This window comes from Scyliorhinus torazame, chromosome 11, assembly GCF_047496885.1.
Source record: "Scyliorhinus torazame isolate Kashiwa2021f chromosome 11, sScyTor2.1, whole genome shotgun sequence".
Taxonomy (NCBI): Eukaryota; Metazoa; Chordata; class Chondrichthyes; order Carcharhiniformes; family Scyliorhinidae; genus Scyliorhinus; species Scyliorhinus torazame.
Genome location: NC_092717.1, coordinates 217,790,110 through 217,807,655, shown reverse-complemented (window position 1 = coordinate 217,807,655; position 17,546 = coordinate 217,790,110). Strand labels below are relative to the sequence as shown.

The 17,546-nt window shown below is 47.7% G+C and overlaps 1 protein-coding gene across 8 annotated transcripts in view; it reads right to left on the bottom strand.

Annotated features, from left to right (window-relative positions):
* LOC140385791 (focal adhesion kinase 1) overlaps positions 1-17,546 on the bottom strand; it is a 904,772-nt gene that overhangs the window by 365,880 nt on the left and 521,346 nt on the right. For all 8 annotated transcript variants that reach the window (XM_072468319.1, XM_072468317.1, XM_072468318.1 and 5 more), the window contains one exon: positions 14,067-14,121. In XM_072468319.1, coding sequence (XP_072324420.1) covers positions 14,067-14,121 — 55 coding nt within the window. The remainder of the gene's footprint in view (positions 1-14,066; positions 14,122-17,546) is intronic.

The window sequence follows — 17,546 nt, the reverse complement described above, 5'->3', positions numbered from 1 at the left end:
ATACGCTGCATCATCTTTCAACAAACATATCTTAATCACTTACCACAATTAGCACTTTACTAATTCACATTTTATTTGATCATTTATCAGATAATCACTGTTGATTTATATTAATTTGGGAAACTGGGGTTTAGTTGTAGGTTCATAGAAAGGGTATTAACTTACTTCTTTACTCATCTGTTATGTCTGGATTGATACACAACAAATATTATTTCCTTCACATTCTCCTTTGATATAAACTCCAGAATTTACACAGTGTAGGTATGGTAGGGTAGTGTTATGTTACTGGACCGGTTATCTAGAGACTCAGTCAAATTCCACCATGACGGTTTCTGAATTAAATAATTCTGGAATAAAAATCTGGTAATAGTGACCATGTAGCTTTTGGATTGTCATAAAAATGCTGCTTGGTTCACGAATGTCCTTTAGGGCAGTGCTGTCCTTCAAATGTTGACTCTCAACTGTGCTCTGAAATACCTAACAAGCAATTCAGTTGCATCAAATTGTTACAAAGAACAAACTGAACAGAGTTTCAACATAGCCATCAGATTCGGATCGAGTCCAATCTGTCACAGAAGCACCTGTTTATGTGGTCACTGCCCAGTTTCACTGGAGACAAAGTTCTGCCTCAAAACTGAGGACACCCGACATTCTGGTGTGCAGGAATGCCACTGCGATTTAAATGATGGGATAGAAAACCACATATCCAAATTTGCCAATGACAGGTGGCATTGTAAGCAGTATAGATGGAAGCATAAAATTACATTAAAATCCATACATGTCAACTGTGGCAAATGGATTTTGATGTAAATAAATATGAGGTCATCCACTGTGAACCTAAAAAATTAATCTTTATCTTTATAATCTATATTATTATCACAAGTAGATTTACATTAACACTGCAATGAAGTTACTGTGAAAATCCCCTAGTAGCCACACTCCGGCTCCTGTTTGGGTACATTGAGGGAGAATTCAGAATGTCCAATTCACCTAACAAGCACGTCTTTTGGGACTTGTGGGAGGAAACCAGAGCTCCCGGAGGAAATCTACGTAGACACGGGAGAACGTGCAGACTCCGCACAGACATTGACTCAAGCCGGGAATCAAACCTGGGACCCTGGTGTTGTGAAGCAGCAGTGCTGGTCAGAACAGGGTACTTTCTAAATGGAGAAGGTCCAAAAACATATGAGGTTCTGGTACGTATGTGACAAAAATGCCAGAAGGTAGAGAAAATAATGAAAAAATAATCAAAACCCTTAATGGAATGCGTGCCTTCATATTCATAGAAACATAGAAAACAGGAGAAGGAGGAAGCTATTTGTCTCTTCGAGCCTGCTCCACAATTTATTATAATCATGGCTGATCGTCCAACTCAGTAACCTGTTTCCGTTAACGCCTTCTTGAAAACATGGCGTCAACTACATTCTGTGGTAGCGAATTCCACAGGCTCAATGAGATCCCCTCTCATTCTTCTGAACTCCAGCAAATATAATCCAAACCGACTCAATCTCTCCTCATAGTCGGTCCAGCCATCCCTGAAATCAGTCTCGTAAACCTTCACTGCACTCTTTCTATAGCAAGAACATCTTTCCTCAGATAAGGACACCAACATTGCACACAATATTCCAGGCGTAGTCTCATCAAGGCCCTGTACAATTGCAGCAAGACATCCCTGCTCCTGCACTCGAATCCTTGTGCAATGAAGGCTAGCATACCACCTTCTTTATTGCCTGCTGCACCTGCATCTGTATTCTTACTTTCAGCGATTGCTGTAAACATAGAAAAGAAGACCAGGAGGAGCCGTTCGGCTCTTTGAGCCTGCTTCACCATTCATTATGATCATGGCTGACCATCCAACTCAATAGCCTGATCCCCCCCCCAATATTCTGATCCCCTTCGCCCCAAGTGCTATATCTAACTGCTTCTTGAAAACATACAATGTTTTGGCCTCAAATACTTTCTGTGGTCGTGAATTTGACAAGCTGACCACTCTCTGGGTGAAGAAATGTCTCATCTTTGTCCTAAATGGTCTATCCCATATCCTCAGACAGTGACCCCTGGTTCTGGACACCCCCACCATCAGGAACATCCATCTTACATCTATCCTGTCTAGTCCTGTTAGAATTTTATAGGTTTCTATGAGATTAACCCTTCATTCTTCTGAACTCCAGTAAGTACAATCCTAACCTACAAGCTCACCCAGGTTTCATTGCACATTCCCCTCTCTCAGTCTATAGCCGTTCAGATAAAAATCTCTCCTCCCGTTTTGCTACCACAGTGGTTAACCTCACATTTATCTGCTGTATCTGCCATGCATTTGCCCACCCACTCAACTTGTCCAAATCACACTGAAGCATCTCTGCGTCCTCCTCACAGCTCACTCTCCCAACCAGTTTTGTGTCATCTGCAAATTTCCCCACTTCTTCCCCACTGTTACCAGACTCCTAAACGGCCCTCTTATGGACTGACCTAATTAGCACTACACCCCTGTGTATGCTTCACCCATTGCTTGTGTCATCTAGTTACATTGTGTACCTTGTGTTGTCCTGTTACGTATTTTCTTTCATTTCCTTTTCTTTTCATGTACTTAATGATCTGTTAAGCTGCTCGCAGAAAAATACTTTTCACTGTACCTTGGTACAAGTGTCAATAAACCAATCCAAATCCAAATTTGGACATATTACAGTTAGTTCCCTCATCTAAATTATTAATATATATTGTGAATAGCTGGGGTCTTAGCATTGATCCCTGCGGAATCCCACTAGTCACTGCCTGCCATTTGGAAAAAGACCTGTTTATTCCGACCCTTTTGTTTCCAACTGCCAACCAATTTTCTATCCATCTCAAAAGACTACAACTCCATACTCGTTAATTTTACACGCTAATCTCTCACGTGAGACTTTGTCAACAGCCTTCTGAAAGTCCAAATAAACCACATCCACTGGCTCCCTCCTTGTTAAGTTACATCCTCGAAGAATTCTAGCAGGTTTGTCAAGCATGATTTCCCTTTCATAAATCCATGCTGACTCTGTCCGATCCTGTTAAGTGCTTAGTCTTTTATAATATGGGGAGACGGTAGCATAGTGGTATTGTCATTGGTCTAGTAAGCCAGAGACCCAGAGCAATGCTCTGGGGACCCAGGTTCAAATCCCAGGTTCACTGCAGATAGTGACATTTGAATTCAATAAAAAAAATCTGGAATTAAAATCTGATGACCATAAAACCATTGTTGATTGTCATAAAAAACCACCTGGTTCACTAATGTCCTTATATATCCAAAGGATATATTGGCCATGCGGGAAAGTTAAATGTTGCCTACATGTTGGGCAGTCACCTTTGTCTCACTTCTGGAATTTACCTCTTTCATTCATGTTTGGACCAAATTTGTAATGGGATCTGGAGTCAAGTGGTCCTGGCAGAATCCAAAAAGAGCATCAATAAGCAGATCATTGGTGAGTAAATGTTGCTTGGTAACACTGTCTACAACATCTTCCATCATTTTGCCAATGATTGAGATGTGCTGGGTTCTGTTGATTTGAGGGTGGGAATTCTCATTGGGCCTCCTCCTGGAGGAAAGTCAGCACAGATTTAATAAAATGATACCTGGTTAAGTTATGACCGAGACCCTGGAATTTAGAAGGTTAATCAGTGATTTATTTGAAGTTTGCAAGATAGCAAGGGGAACAGGTAGGTAGTGACAGATGAACAATTTCCACTGGCTGGGGAGTCTATGACAAGGAGGCACAATGTAAAAATTAAAGCTAGACATTTCAGGAGCGAACTTAAGAAACACTTCCAAATGCAAGAGGTGATGAACATTTGGAATTCTCCTCCGCAAATGGCATTATATGTTAGATCAACTCTAATTTTAAATTTGAGATTGATAGTATTAAAAGATATGGGGCAAAGGCACAAAGTTCACAGGTCACCCATGATCTCACTAAATGAGAGAATAGACGCAAGGAATTAAATGACTTTTTGGGAGTGTCACTACCAAGGCCATCATTTGTTGCCGATCCCTAACTGGCCTTGAGATGGTGGTGAACCACCTTGTTGAACTGCTACATTCCATGTGGTGTAGGTACAATGACAGTGCAGTTAGGAAACAGAATTCCAGGATTTTAAATCAGTGACAGAGAAGGAACTGCAATATAGTTCCAAGTCAGGGTGGTGTGTGACTTGGAGGTGGTTCTCAAAGTGGTCGAGATCAGGGGTTGGAAGGTGCTGTCAAAGGAGGCTTGGCGAGTTGCTGAAGTGCATCTTGCAGGTGATACACACTGCTGCCACTGCGCTTCGGTGGAGGGAGAGAATGTTTTTGGATGGAGGCCAAACCAGGAAGCTACTTTGTCCTGGATGGTGTTGAGCTTCTTGATAGCTTTTGGAGCTACACTCAGCCAGGTAAAATGTTTCCATCACATTCCTGACTTGTGCCCTGCGGAAAGGTAGAGAGGTCGCCAGACCTAGATGGGATGCGTCCTAGATTAGAGCGTGGTAAGGGAACATATTGCGGAGCCGTTGACAGAGATTTTCCAGGCCTCTCTGAATACAGGATTAGTCCTGGGGGATTGGAGGATTGTAAATGTGACACCATTGTTTAAGAATGGGGAAAAGGATAATCCAGGAAACTACAAGCTTGACATTAATAGTGGGAAAACTGATGGAGGCCATAATATGGAATGAGATAAATATACACTTGGAGAAAATTAAGTTAATATTCACCTGAGGAAGGAGCTGCGCTCTGAAAGCTAGTGATTCAAAACAAACCTGTTGGACTTTAACCTGGTGTTGTAAGACATCTTACTGTGCCCACTCCAGTCCAACGCCGGCATCTCCACATCAAGTTAATACTAGACAGTCAACATGGCTTTGTCAAGGGCAGGACATTTCTGGCAAATTTAATTGTGTTCTTTGACGAGGTGACCCAACCAGCGGTTGAGGGTAGTGCCGTGGATGTTGTATATTTGGACTTCCAGAAAACATTCGCTCTGGTGCCACGTAGCAGGTTGGTTAGCAATTGGATTAGAAGTTGGCTAAGAGATAAGAAACAACGGGTAGGTATATATGGGCATTTCTCAGACTGGAGAAGAGTTGAAAGTGGTGCTCCCCAGGGATCAGTGTTGGGACCCCTTGCTTTTTCTGATTTATATAAATTATTTAAAGGTGATACTAAGCTAGAGAGAATAGTGAATTGTGAGGAAGACATTGAGCGGCTTCAGAGGGACATTGAAAAGCTGGCCAAATGGGCAGACACCTGGCAGATGAATTTCAATGCAGCCAATGCGAGGTAATGCATTTTGCTAGAAGAAACATGGGGAGACAATATAGACACAATGGTACAACTTTGAGGGGAGTATTGGAGCAGAGGGACCTCAGGTTTCAAGTGCATAATTCTCTGAAGGTGGCCAGACAAGTTGAAACAGTAGTTAAGGCGGCTTATAATATCCTTGGGTTTATAAATGGAGGCATAGAGTATAAAATCAAGGAAGTGATGCTACACTTCGACAAATCATTGGTCAGACCACATTTAGAGTATTGTGTTCAGTATCTGGGCACCTTATTTAAGGAAGGATGTTAAAGCCCTAGAGAGAGTGCAGAGGAGATTTATTTGAATGATACCAGGAATGAGGAATTTTAGATACAAGGCAATATTAGAGAAATTGGGCTTGTTCCTTGGAGCTGAGACGATTAAGAGGTGATCTTATTGATCATTATGACCAATTTTGACAGAGTAAAGAAGGATAGTCTATTTCCACTAGTTGGTATGTCAGTGACTATGGGTCACAATTTTAAGATGGCAGCAAGAGAGCTAGGAGCAAGATGAGGAGAAACGTCTTTACTCAGAGAGCTGTTGGGATTTGGAATGTGCTGCCTGAGAGAGAGGTGGAGCCGAAATCTATAGGAAGTTTCAAAAGAGAGCTGGATACATATTTGAAAGGGCTACAGAGATAGTGCTGGAGAATGGGACTAGCTTTTTGGAGCTGGTGCAGACATGATGGGCCAAATGGGTTCCTTCTGTGCTGTAAAATTCTGTTCTATCTTCCCTCCATCATTAGTTCAGAAGTGAGGACATTCATTGATGACTGCGCGGTGTTCATACAATTCACAGTCCTTCAGATAATAGTTATGTATGCCAGCTTGCAACAAAACCTAGAGCTGATAAGTGGCAAGTAACATTCGAACGATGTTAAAGCCCTAGAGAGAGTGCAGAGGAGATTTATTTGAATGATACCAGGAATGAGGAATTTTAGATACAAGGAAATATTAGAGAAATTGGGCTTGTTCCTTGCACCAAGCTATATATATACACCCCCAATGACAGAGGGACTAACCACCTCTCTGTAACATTCCATACCATTGTTGAATATCACACCATCAGCATTCTGGGGTCACCAGTGATTGCACCAGCTGGAGCTACAAGAGATAAGAGACCCAGAATTCTGCAACTAACTCACCTCCTGACTCCTCAAAGCCCCTCCACCACCTACAAGGCACAAGTGAGAAATGTGACGAAACATTCTCACGTGCCTGGATGAGTGCAGCTCCAACGACACTCAAGACGTTTGATGCTACTGTTAAGGACCCTAGTGATATTAAATGTGAAGGTATCCTAAAACCCAGATGGGAAACTTGGAACACCGGATCTTAGTGGTGTATATTTCCAATGTGGTATAATGTGAGGGAAGATATGCAAACCAGGGAGGAATAGTCCAGTCATTTTGTGATTGTGGTAATACCAGGTATTGCAGTACCTGAGAGGTGGATTACCATTGGCTAGACCGAGGAGTCTACCATTGGCTAACGTATATAGCTCCGCCCTGAGAGGCGGGGTATAAGAACCAATGCAGTCCCAGCAGCCTTCACTTTCTGTATCGAAGCTGCTGGGTACAGTTCTAGCTGATTAAAGCCTATTAGTTATGACTCACCTTGTCTCGAGAGTTATTGATTGTGCATCAATTTAATCAGCTATTACTTCTGAAAGGATGGATCTCCGCATCAAGCCGGAGTGCCTTCAGCTCAGCCCCCACGCAGACAACTCCGCTGCTATCTTAAAGCACTGGCTGGCGTGTTTTAAGAGCTTCGTCGACACGGCCGCCGACACCCCCACGGAGAGGCAGAAAATGCACCTTCTACACTCCCGGGTCAGCCCTGCAATCTACCCTCTGATCGAGGAGGTGGAGAATTATGCTGCAGCTATCGAGCTGCTAGAAGGACACTATATCCGACCTGTGAACCAGGTCTACGCCCGTCACCTGCTGGCAACTAGAAGGCAAAGCCCTGAAGAAACACTGGAAGACTTCTATCGGGCACTGCTAGTGCTGGGCCGGAACTGTGGATGCCCAGAGGGGAACGAGCACACGGAACTTTTGATTAGGGATGCTTTTGTGGCAGGTAAGACTTCTCCCGATATCCGCCGAAGGCTCCAAGAAATGGACACACTGGGACTTACTGAGGCACAGGCCCTGGCGGGGTCTATGGATGTTGCGTATAAAAACGCGCTGGCTTTTGCCCCCAGACGCGCGGCGCCCCCCTGGGCTGCGTGGCACCCCGTAACGGCAGCCCCCCAGACCGATCCCCTAACTCCGCAAACCTGCGCGACGAGACGGCCCACTATCGCTACCGGCCAACGCTGCTTTTTCTGCGGGCAGGCAAATCATCCCCGCCCGCGCTGCCCGGTTCGCACCGCCACCTACAAAGGGTGCGGCAAGAAGAGCCACTATGTGGGGGTCTGCCAGGCCCGCGCCGTAGCCGCAGTCTCCAGCGACAATCGGGAACCTTTAGTTCAGGTCACGGTCGTCCAAAGCCCACCGTCGCCCTCCTATCCCCTGGCCGCGTGCGATCCACTGACGCGGCCATTTTGCCCCCCGGCCAACACGCTGGATGGGCGCCGCCATTTTGTCCCTCGCCGCCGCCATTTTCGGCATCCCCGGGCTCCGTGTGCGGCCCATGGCTGACGCCATCTTGGATGGGGCCTCAAGCCCCCAGCACAGCCGACTTCACGCTGCCTGACCAGAACTTCCCCTTGCTGCAGCTGGCCTCCGTTACCCTGGACCGGCCTCAAGCCCCCAGCACAGCCGACTCCACGCTGCCTGACCAGAACTTCCCCTTGCTGCAGCTGACCTCCGTTACCCTGTACCAGAGTCGGCCTCGGACGCTAGCGAAAGCCACCACAACGATTGCCATCAACGGCCACGTGACATCGTGCTTGATCGACTCCGGGAGCACGGAAAGCTTTGTTCACCCCGACACGGTAAGGCGCTCTTCTTGTCACCCATCCCGTAAACCAACGGATCTCCCTGGCCTCCAGGTCACACCCAGTGGAGATAAAGGGGTTTTGCCTAGCGAACCTCACTGTCCAAGGCAAAGAATTCCGCAATTTCCGCCTGTACGTTCTGCCGCACCTCTGCGCAGCCACCCTTCTTGGGCTGGATTTCCAGTGCCACCTACAAAGCCTGACCTTTAGATTTGGCGGCCCTATACCCCCCCCCTTACTGTCTGCGGCCTCGCGACCCTTAAGGTCGACCCGCCTTCCTTGTTTGCGAACCTCACCCCGGATTGCAAACCCGTCGCCACCAGGAGCAGACGGTACAGTGCCCAGGACCGGACCTTCATCAGGTCCGAGGTCCAAAGGCTGCTGAAGGAAGGGGTCATCGAAGCAAGCAACAGCCCCTGGAGGGTTCAAGTAGTGGTGGTAAAGACCGGGGAGAAACAGAGGATGGTCATCGACTATAGCCAGACCATCAACAGGTTTACGCAACTGGACGCGTACCCTCTCCCCCGTATAGCCGACCTGGTAAACAGGATTGCGCAATACAAGGTTTTCTCCACGGTGGATCTCAAGTCTGCCTACCACCAGCTGCCCCTCCGTCATGGTGACCGCCAGTACACTGCCTTCGAAGCAGATGGGCGGCTCTATCACTTTTTAAGGGTTCCCTTCGGTGTCACGAACGGGGTCTCGGTCTTCCAACGTGAGATGGACCGAATGGTTGACCGGTACAGCTTACGCGCAACGTTCCCGTATCTTGATAACGTCACCATCTGCAGCCATGACCAGCAGGACCACGACACCAACCTCCGAAAATTTCTCCAGACCGCGAATATCCTTAATCTGACCTACAATAAGGATAAATGCGTGTTTAGCACCGGCCGTCTAGCCATCCTCGAGTAGTGCGAAATGGAGTCATAGGCCCCGACCCTGAACGCATGCGCCCCCACATGGAGTTTCCCCTCCCTCACTGCCCCAAGGCCCTAAAGCGCTGCCTCGGGTTCTTCAGCTATTATGCACAATGGGTCCCTAATTACACAGACAAGGCTCGACCCCTGATCCAGTCCACAACCTTCCCCCTGTCGACGGAGGCCCGCCAGGCCTTCTGCCGCATCAAAGCGGACATCGCAAAAGCCACGATGCGCGCCATCGACGAGTCCCTCCCTTTCCAGGTCGAGAGCGACGCGTCCGACGTAGCTCTGGCGGCCACCCACAACCAAGCGGGCAGGCCCGTGGCTTTCTTCTCCCGCACTCTCCATGCTTCCGAAATTCGCCACCCCTCGGTCGAAAAGGAGGCCCAGGCCATAGTAGAAGCTGTGCGACACTGGAGGCACTACCTGGCCGGCAGGAGATTCACTCTCCTCACGGACCAATGGTCGGTGGCCTTCATGTTCGATAATGCGCAGCAGGGCAAGATTAAAAACGACACGATCTTACGGTGGAGGATAGAACTCTCCACCTACAATTACGAGATCTTGTACCGTCCCGGGAAGCTGAACGAGCCTCCTGATGCCCTGTCACGTGGCACTTGTGCCACCGCTCAAGTGGACCGCCTCCGAGCCCTCCACGAGGACCTCTGCCACCCGGAGATCACTCGTTTCTTTCATTTCATTAAGACCCGCAACCTGCCCTACTCCATTGAGGAGGTCAGGACAGTCACCAGGGACTGCCGAATCTGCGCTGAGTGCAAACCGCACTTCTACCGGCCAGAGAGAGCGCATCTGATAAAGGCTTCCCGTCTCTTTGAACGCCTCAGCATGGATTTCAAGGGCCCCCTCCACTCCACCGACCGCAACACGTACTTCCTGAACGTGATTGACAAATACTCCCGGTTCCCATTCGCCATCCCCTGCCCGGACATGACCACGACCACCGTCATCAAGGCCCTCCAGGGTATTTTTACACTGTTCGGTTTCCCCGCATACATTCACAGTGATAGGGGGTCCTCCTTTATAAGCGACGAACTGCGTCAATTCATGCTCAGCAAAGGCATCGCCTCCAGCAGGACGACTAGTTACAACCCCCGGGGAAACGGGCAGGTAGAAAGGGAGAACGGAACGGTCTGGAAGACCGTCCTGCTGGCCCTTCGGTCCAGGAATCTCCCAGTCTCACGCTGGCAAGATGTCCTCCCAGTGGCCCTTCACTCCATCCGGTCGCTGCTCTGTACTGCCACAAACCAGACACCTCACGAACGTCTCCTTGTTTTCCCCAGGAAGTCCTCCTCCGGAACCTCGCTCCCAACCTGGCTAGTGACACCCGGACCCGTCCTGCTGCGGAAACATGTGAGGGCGCACAAGTCGGACCCGTTGGTCGAGAGGGTCCACCTGCTGCATGCCAACCCCCAGTACGCCTACGTAGCGTTCCCCGACGGCCGCCAAGACACGGTCTCCCTTCGGGACCTGGCGCCCGCCGGAGCCCCACGCGCACCCGCACCATTGCCCCCACCCCCACCCTCCCCGCAGCACCTGACCGGAGGGTCAGTACTGCCGCCGCCCCTACCCAGCGCCGAACAGGCACCGACGCCCCCTAAAGGCGCCCCTCCCACCTGCCCACTTTTCGCCCCAACAGCGCCGCCTAGGGCTGACGAAGCTGCCTGGGAGGAAGACACCACGTTCCCGGAGCCACACCAGTGGCCCCCACCAGCATCATCGCCGAAGCCGAGACGCTCCAGAAGGACGACCAGGCCACCCGATCGTCTGATTGCTGCACCATAAAACAAAAAAACGTTTTCTGTTACCCTCGACATCACGGTACCTCCATACCTGGTCCTACCATGCAAAAAGGCAACAGTAACGCTGGGTTCTTTTTTTTTTAAACAGGGGGTGAATGTGGTAATACCAGGTATTGCAGTACCTGAGAGGTGGATGACCATTGGCTAGACCTAGGAGTCTACCATTGGCTAATGTACATAGCTCCGCCCTGAGAGGCGGGGTATAAGAACCAATGCCGTCCCAGCAGCCTTCACTTTCTGTATCGAAGCTGCTGGGTACAGTTCTAGCTGATTAAAGCCTATTAGTTATGACTCACCTTGTCTCGAGAGTAACTGATTGTACATCAGTGATCCATTAATAAAGAACATTTATTGACTAAAAAGAAAAACACACGGCAAGAAAGAATATAACAGTACACTTAACTAACTACATGAATGGTTATATATATATTATATATATATATATATATATATATATATATATAGAGTTAAATGAAGTTGCCCCTTTGTTCCCAATGCCTACGTTTCCTGAACTCTTGTTCACAAACAACATATTATATAACGCAGAGCAAAATCCAACAGATAATCACCACACAGAGGTTATTTGCCCATGTTTGGTAAAACCATTTTCCGTTTCAGCGAAGGTATAATGTACATAGCTCCGCCCTGGTTTTGAATTTCAGGTTTTGAATTCAGCTACCCAAGAGAAGACTGTTCTCTGCAGCTGTTTATGGCTGTGATGGTAGCTGCTTCTATTGTGTCCCTTTCTCTAGTTATTGTGCTATGGATATGTGCTATGGATATATCATTCTCTCTGTTTGGTGTTACCCACCTTGCTTTTAGCATGAAAATGCCGATTTACTTATCTCTCCACTTTAAAGTTACTTTTTCTACATCCCATTGTTTCTTCTAATCACAGAGGTAAACACTTGCTTTACTCACCGGTATGCTAATTTGAATATCATAACCCCCTTCAGGCAGATTCCCTGTACCAATTCCCATTTTTATTTTATCTCAATTAAATTTTTTTATCTTAATTTTTCCCAATTCCTAACCATCCAGGAGAGAGCAGCCCACAAACCGCTTCCCTTCCAGCACTTAAATATTCCCACACCCGATTACCACACAGGATGGCAGCAGTGTGTACCGTCTACAAGATGCACTGCAGCAACTCATCAAGGTTCCTTCGACAGCATCTCCCAAACCCACAACATCTATCATCTTTTTGGTTAAAAGCACCACCTTCAAATTCACTTCCAAGTCACGATGACGTGGGACATATTTCACCATTTTCTGATTAAGACTGGGTCAAAAGCACATGGGTTGCAATGTTTCAAGAAGGCAGCTATCATCACCTTTGTTTGCACAATTAGGAACAGGCAATAAATATGAGCATACATTCCATGGTTGAGTAATATTGTGTGTGTAGTTCATGGCATTTTCTTCTCTTCTATTCCCCCTATTCAGTCATCCATTTACAAGATTCCTCTCAGTTCTCACTTTTTAAAATCACAAATTCCCATTCCGTGTAACAGGCTCAGAACTGCATCGCAAAGTTGACAGGTGAAGTCAAAACTAAATATTCAAATGCAGTGTCTAGATTACATAAATTTTGGCAAGTTTTATATTTTATCTACAGGTCTAGAGCAACAGAGTTTTTTGACTTCACACATAAATAACACGGCACACGCTGTTCTATTAGTGTAAATATTTAAGATCACGCGCTAAATATTTAAATTGTTTTATTTAGGCAGAATTTTGAGATTAACCTCAGGAAATGTAGTATTTTTCAAGGACTGTAAATTGTATCCTTCAAATCAACTGATTTCCTTCAATGAGCAATTACTGTAGCCTGTTGTACTGCCTATCACCACCTCAGGATAGCCCATAGCACTTCCTAGCCAATGACATACATTTGAAGTGTCATCTCTGTAGGATGTTCTCATAATGGAAATTTCCATGGAGGGAAATCACTGATGATTTGAAAACTCACAAATCTTCCACAGCAATATCATATCTATAATTGATATCAGCACATCTGAAGAACATTTATTTTGCCATACAGTAATTATACTATTCTTCTCATGGAGGCAGTGCATCATCACTACTGCTGGAACTGTGTAATTACAGCATGATAAATAGACAGAGCCAGCTTCTTTAAGAAATGTGGACAAATAGAACACAAGTTTAATACTTGAAATGGGAACTGAATTATGTTTATGCACAAATAGATAGAAACCAAAATTACTTTGAATAAAATATATTGGCTCTATATTTTTTTTATTCGTTAAGAATTTAAAAGCTGAAATCATTCATCATTTTAATTTCCTAATTAAAGCAACATACTTCTAAATAAAACAAAATCTTTTTTAAGAAGCCCACACAAACACCAACAGCAGAATATCACCTGTAATCCCGAGTGCACATTACAGGTATAACATGCCGTACATAATCAAGTCCCAGACTGAATTACCAATGCTAGGAATTCCACTGTGTGGGAGTATAAGAAGCCATATGCTTCCCAATAGGGATTGAGGAGAAATTGAAAGAGTAAGTCAGCTAAGGCTAGCCTTGCACTTTGATGTCACTAGAAATACAACAATATTAGCAGAGCCATGGAAGCAAATTGCAAATCTATCCTTGCAATCAGTATGATGCATGGAAACCATGAAAGCTTATAAAGCACATCGATTTGTTCATTTGTTTAAACACTTCCAATCTCTTTGTTTTAGATTTCTCAGTTTCATGTCAACAACAAATCTTCTAATTTTCCAGGTAGAATCTTTTTTCATACAATCGAACTGTCATGAATAATAGCAGAGAAGCTATATGGACACAGAGAAAGCTACTAAGCAGCTCAGTCGGAACACATCCAAAACCACCATAGAAGCAGCTATTTGATAATATGTCTCTTGCACATCTTAGCCAATAAGTGAGTCCCAAATTCTCATGGGATATTTCATTTCTTATTTTTAATTTTCAGCTCTTCTTTTCATCCATTCACATTGTGCACATGTATGAGCATCAGATGATGATATAAAGACTCTACCAAAAAGTGAAACTGCACTTCAACTTTAATCCAAAAAACCTTACCTTTACTGAATCCAGAAGGCTCTTGGGAAAGAATCTCTTTAAACCCACATCCTTCCTGTTAAAAATAAAATAAATGTGTATTTAATTCTTCGTACAATTTTAAAGTCCCTATTCATTGACCAACAACTAACAAAAACAGGCATAAAAATATTTATTCCACAATCTACAAAATTGAAGTTTAAGTTTATTCGGTAAATCATAATAATGTTCTTTATTGTCACAAGTAGGCTTACATTTACACTGCAATCAAGTTACTGTGAAAAGCCCCTAGTCGCCACATTCTGCCACCTGTTCGGGTACACAGAGGGAGAATTCAGAAGGTCCAATTCACCTAACAAGCACGCTTTTCGGGACTTGTGGGAGGAAACCGGAGCACCCGGAGGAAACCCACGCAGACAAGGGGAAAATGTGCAGGCTCCGCTCTGACAGTGACCCAAGTGGGAATCGAACCTGGGATCCTGGTGCTGTGAAGCAACAGTGCTAACCACTGTGCTACAGTGCCACCCCAAATCATGCCAATAACACAACACATTCCTTTTCGTACAGATTGCATGGAACAATGAAAGTCATCACATGTGTTCCTATGGTGAACAGGAAGACTTCTTATCATTCCTACTCATCAGTCCTACAGAGCATTTGTAACCAAACAACCCTGACTTAATTGCAAAGGTGAAGGAAGTCCATGGAATAAGATGAATGTGGTTGTCGTGCTGCAAATTTCTCAGCAAAAAGCAGACAGTGATGGCACATGCATGCTTTACAGACTGGAAGGTAGTTTATGGTGGTGTTGCTCAAGGATCGGTGTTGGGTCTATTACACATTTCAATGCTTTATAAATAACCTATACAGAGACTTCTGGTTGCGGCTATGCCTAGGTAGGTCGCAAGGTCGGCAGCTCCCGCCGATAACGGACTTTTGGGCCCTTTTAAGGAGCTCCAGCGGCACTTTGACGATGATTCCCGGTGTGGGAAGGAAACAGTGAGGATCCCCCAGCGCTGTATGGAATGGACCAGGAGTGGGGCGGTTAAAAAAGTGGCTTTGGAGAAGAGAGGAGAACGGGTGCGAAAATGCAAGATGGGGCTGGCGGCGATTAAGCAGCGTGTGCCCAGTGGTCAGGGGAGCAGCAGGAGTTTTTAAGAAGCTGCTTTGCTGATTTAAAGGCAGAGATGCTGGCCCCGATGAAGGCGTCGATTGAAAGGCTGGTGGAGTCCCAGAAGATGCATGGGACGGCGATCAAGGAGGTGCAGCAGAAGGCCTCTGATAATGAGGAAGAGATTCTGGACCTGGCGGTTAGAGTGGAGGCGCACGAGGTGCTGCATAAAAAATGTCAGGAGAAGCTGGAGGACCTGGTCAAGAAGGCGGAACCTGCGGATTCGGGGTCGGATGCTGGGGCGTATGTGGCCACAATGCTGAGTACGCTGATGGGTGCGGGGGCTTTCCCGCGGCCCCTGGAGCTGGATGGGGCGCACAGAGTCCTGGCAAGGAGGCCGAGGGCGAATGAGCCGCCGAGGGCTATGGTGGTGAGGTTCCACCGCTTCACCGACAAGGAGTGTGTCCTGCGATGGGCGAAGAAGGAGCGGAGTAGCAGGTGGGAGAACACCGAGGTCCGGATCTATCAGGACTGGAGTGCAGAGCTGGCCAAGAAGCGAGTAGGATTTAACCGGGCCAAGGCGGTCCTCCATGTAAAGGGGGTGAAGTGCGGGCTGTTGCAGCTGGCGAGGCTGTGGGTTACGTATCAGGACCGACACCACTTTTTCGACACGCCGGACGAGGCGTGGACTTTCATCAAGAATGAGAAGTTGGACTGGAGTTAATGGACTGCAGTATGTTGTGGGGGTTGTTGGTGGGGGGGATGGGGGGGTTATTGGTGGGGGGGATGGGGCGGTGTTTTGTTGGGGGTTCCCCCGTGTTTTCTTGTGTTTTTGTGGCCCCCTTGCCCGGGGCTCTCGGGGCTTTGGGCGAGGTCGCAGTTGGGAGGAGATGCGTCGCAGGAGGTGGGGTCGGCCCAGGCAGGGAGCGCGGTTTTTCCGGCGAAATGGTGGGGGTGGTGCCTGAAGCTGGGGGCTGGTGGGTGCGGTACTTTGTTTTGTTTTCCTTCTCGGTTCACACGGGGTGTAGGGTGGGGGGACTCTCTCTACCCCACTTAAGTGGGGAGGGGGGGGGGGCGCTGTTGGAGATTTGTAAGGGGAATCCACAGGGGGATTGGAGGTGGAGGCGGGAGCGGCCTGGGTCAGCATGAGTCAGCTGATTTACAGGAGTGCAATGGGGGGGGGGGGTAGGGGGATTAAGCAGATGCTTGGCCGGAGGGAGGGGGGTTGGTTAAGGGGGGTGGGGGCTGGGATGCTGCTGTGCTGACTGAGGGGGAATTGATGTTAAAGGGGAGAGTCCGGGCGGGGAGCACGTGGCTGGCCTAAAAAAAGGAGATGGCTAGTCGGGGGGGTGGGGGGTGGTGGTGGTAGCCCCCCAATCCGGCTGATCACGTGGAACATGGGAGGCCTGAATGGGCCGGTCAAGAAGGCCCGTGTGTTTTCGCACTTAAAGGGGCTAAAGGCCGACGTAGCCATGCTACAGGAAACGCACCTGAGGATCGCGGATCAAACCAGGTGGAGGAAGGGATGGGTGGGGCAGGTGTTCCACTCAGGGCTGGATGCGAAGAACAGGGGGGTCACAATTTCAGGGTGCGGGTATTGTGGTGGATTAGGGGGGGTCGATATGTTATGGTGAGTGGCAGGCTGCAGGGAACCCGGGTGCTGCTGGTGAATGTGTATGCTCCGAACTGGGACGATGCAGGGTTCATGAAGCGGATGTTGAGTCGGATTCCGGATCTGGAGTCATGCAGTTTGGTAATGGGGGGGGGGGGGCTTTAGCACGGTCCTGGACCCGACACTGGATCAGTCTAGGTTGAGATCGGGTAAGAGGCCGACAGCGGCCAAGGTCCTGAGGGGGTTCATGGGCCAGATGGGGGGAGTGGATCCGTGGAGATTTGCCAGGCCTAGGGTGAAGGAGTTTTCCTTCTTCTCCCATGTGCAAAAGCTTTCTCGCAGATTGATTTTTTCGCAGTAAGTAGGGCGCTAATCCCGAGAGTGGAGGGGGTGGAGTATTCGGCCATTGCGATCTTGGACCATGCCCCGCACTGGGTGGAGCTGGGGTTGGGAGAGGAGTGAGGCCAACGGCCGCTGTGGCGAATGGACGTGGGACTACTGGTGGACGAGGAGGTTTGTGAGCGTGATCGGGGGTGTATCCAAAGCTATCTTGAGGCCAATGATAATGGGGAGGTTCCAGTGAGTGTGGTTTGGGAGGCACTGAAGGCAGTTATCAGGGGGGAGCTAATTTCAATCAGGGCCCAGAGAGAGAGAAGAGGGAGAGGATGGAGGGAGAGAGATTGGTGGGGGAGATACTTAGGGTGGACAGGAGGTATGCGGAATCCCCCGAGGAGGGGTTGTTGAAGGGGCGTCGGAGCCTCCAGACGGAGCTTGACTT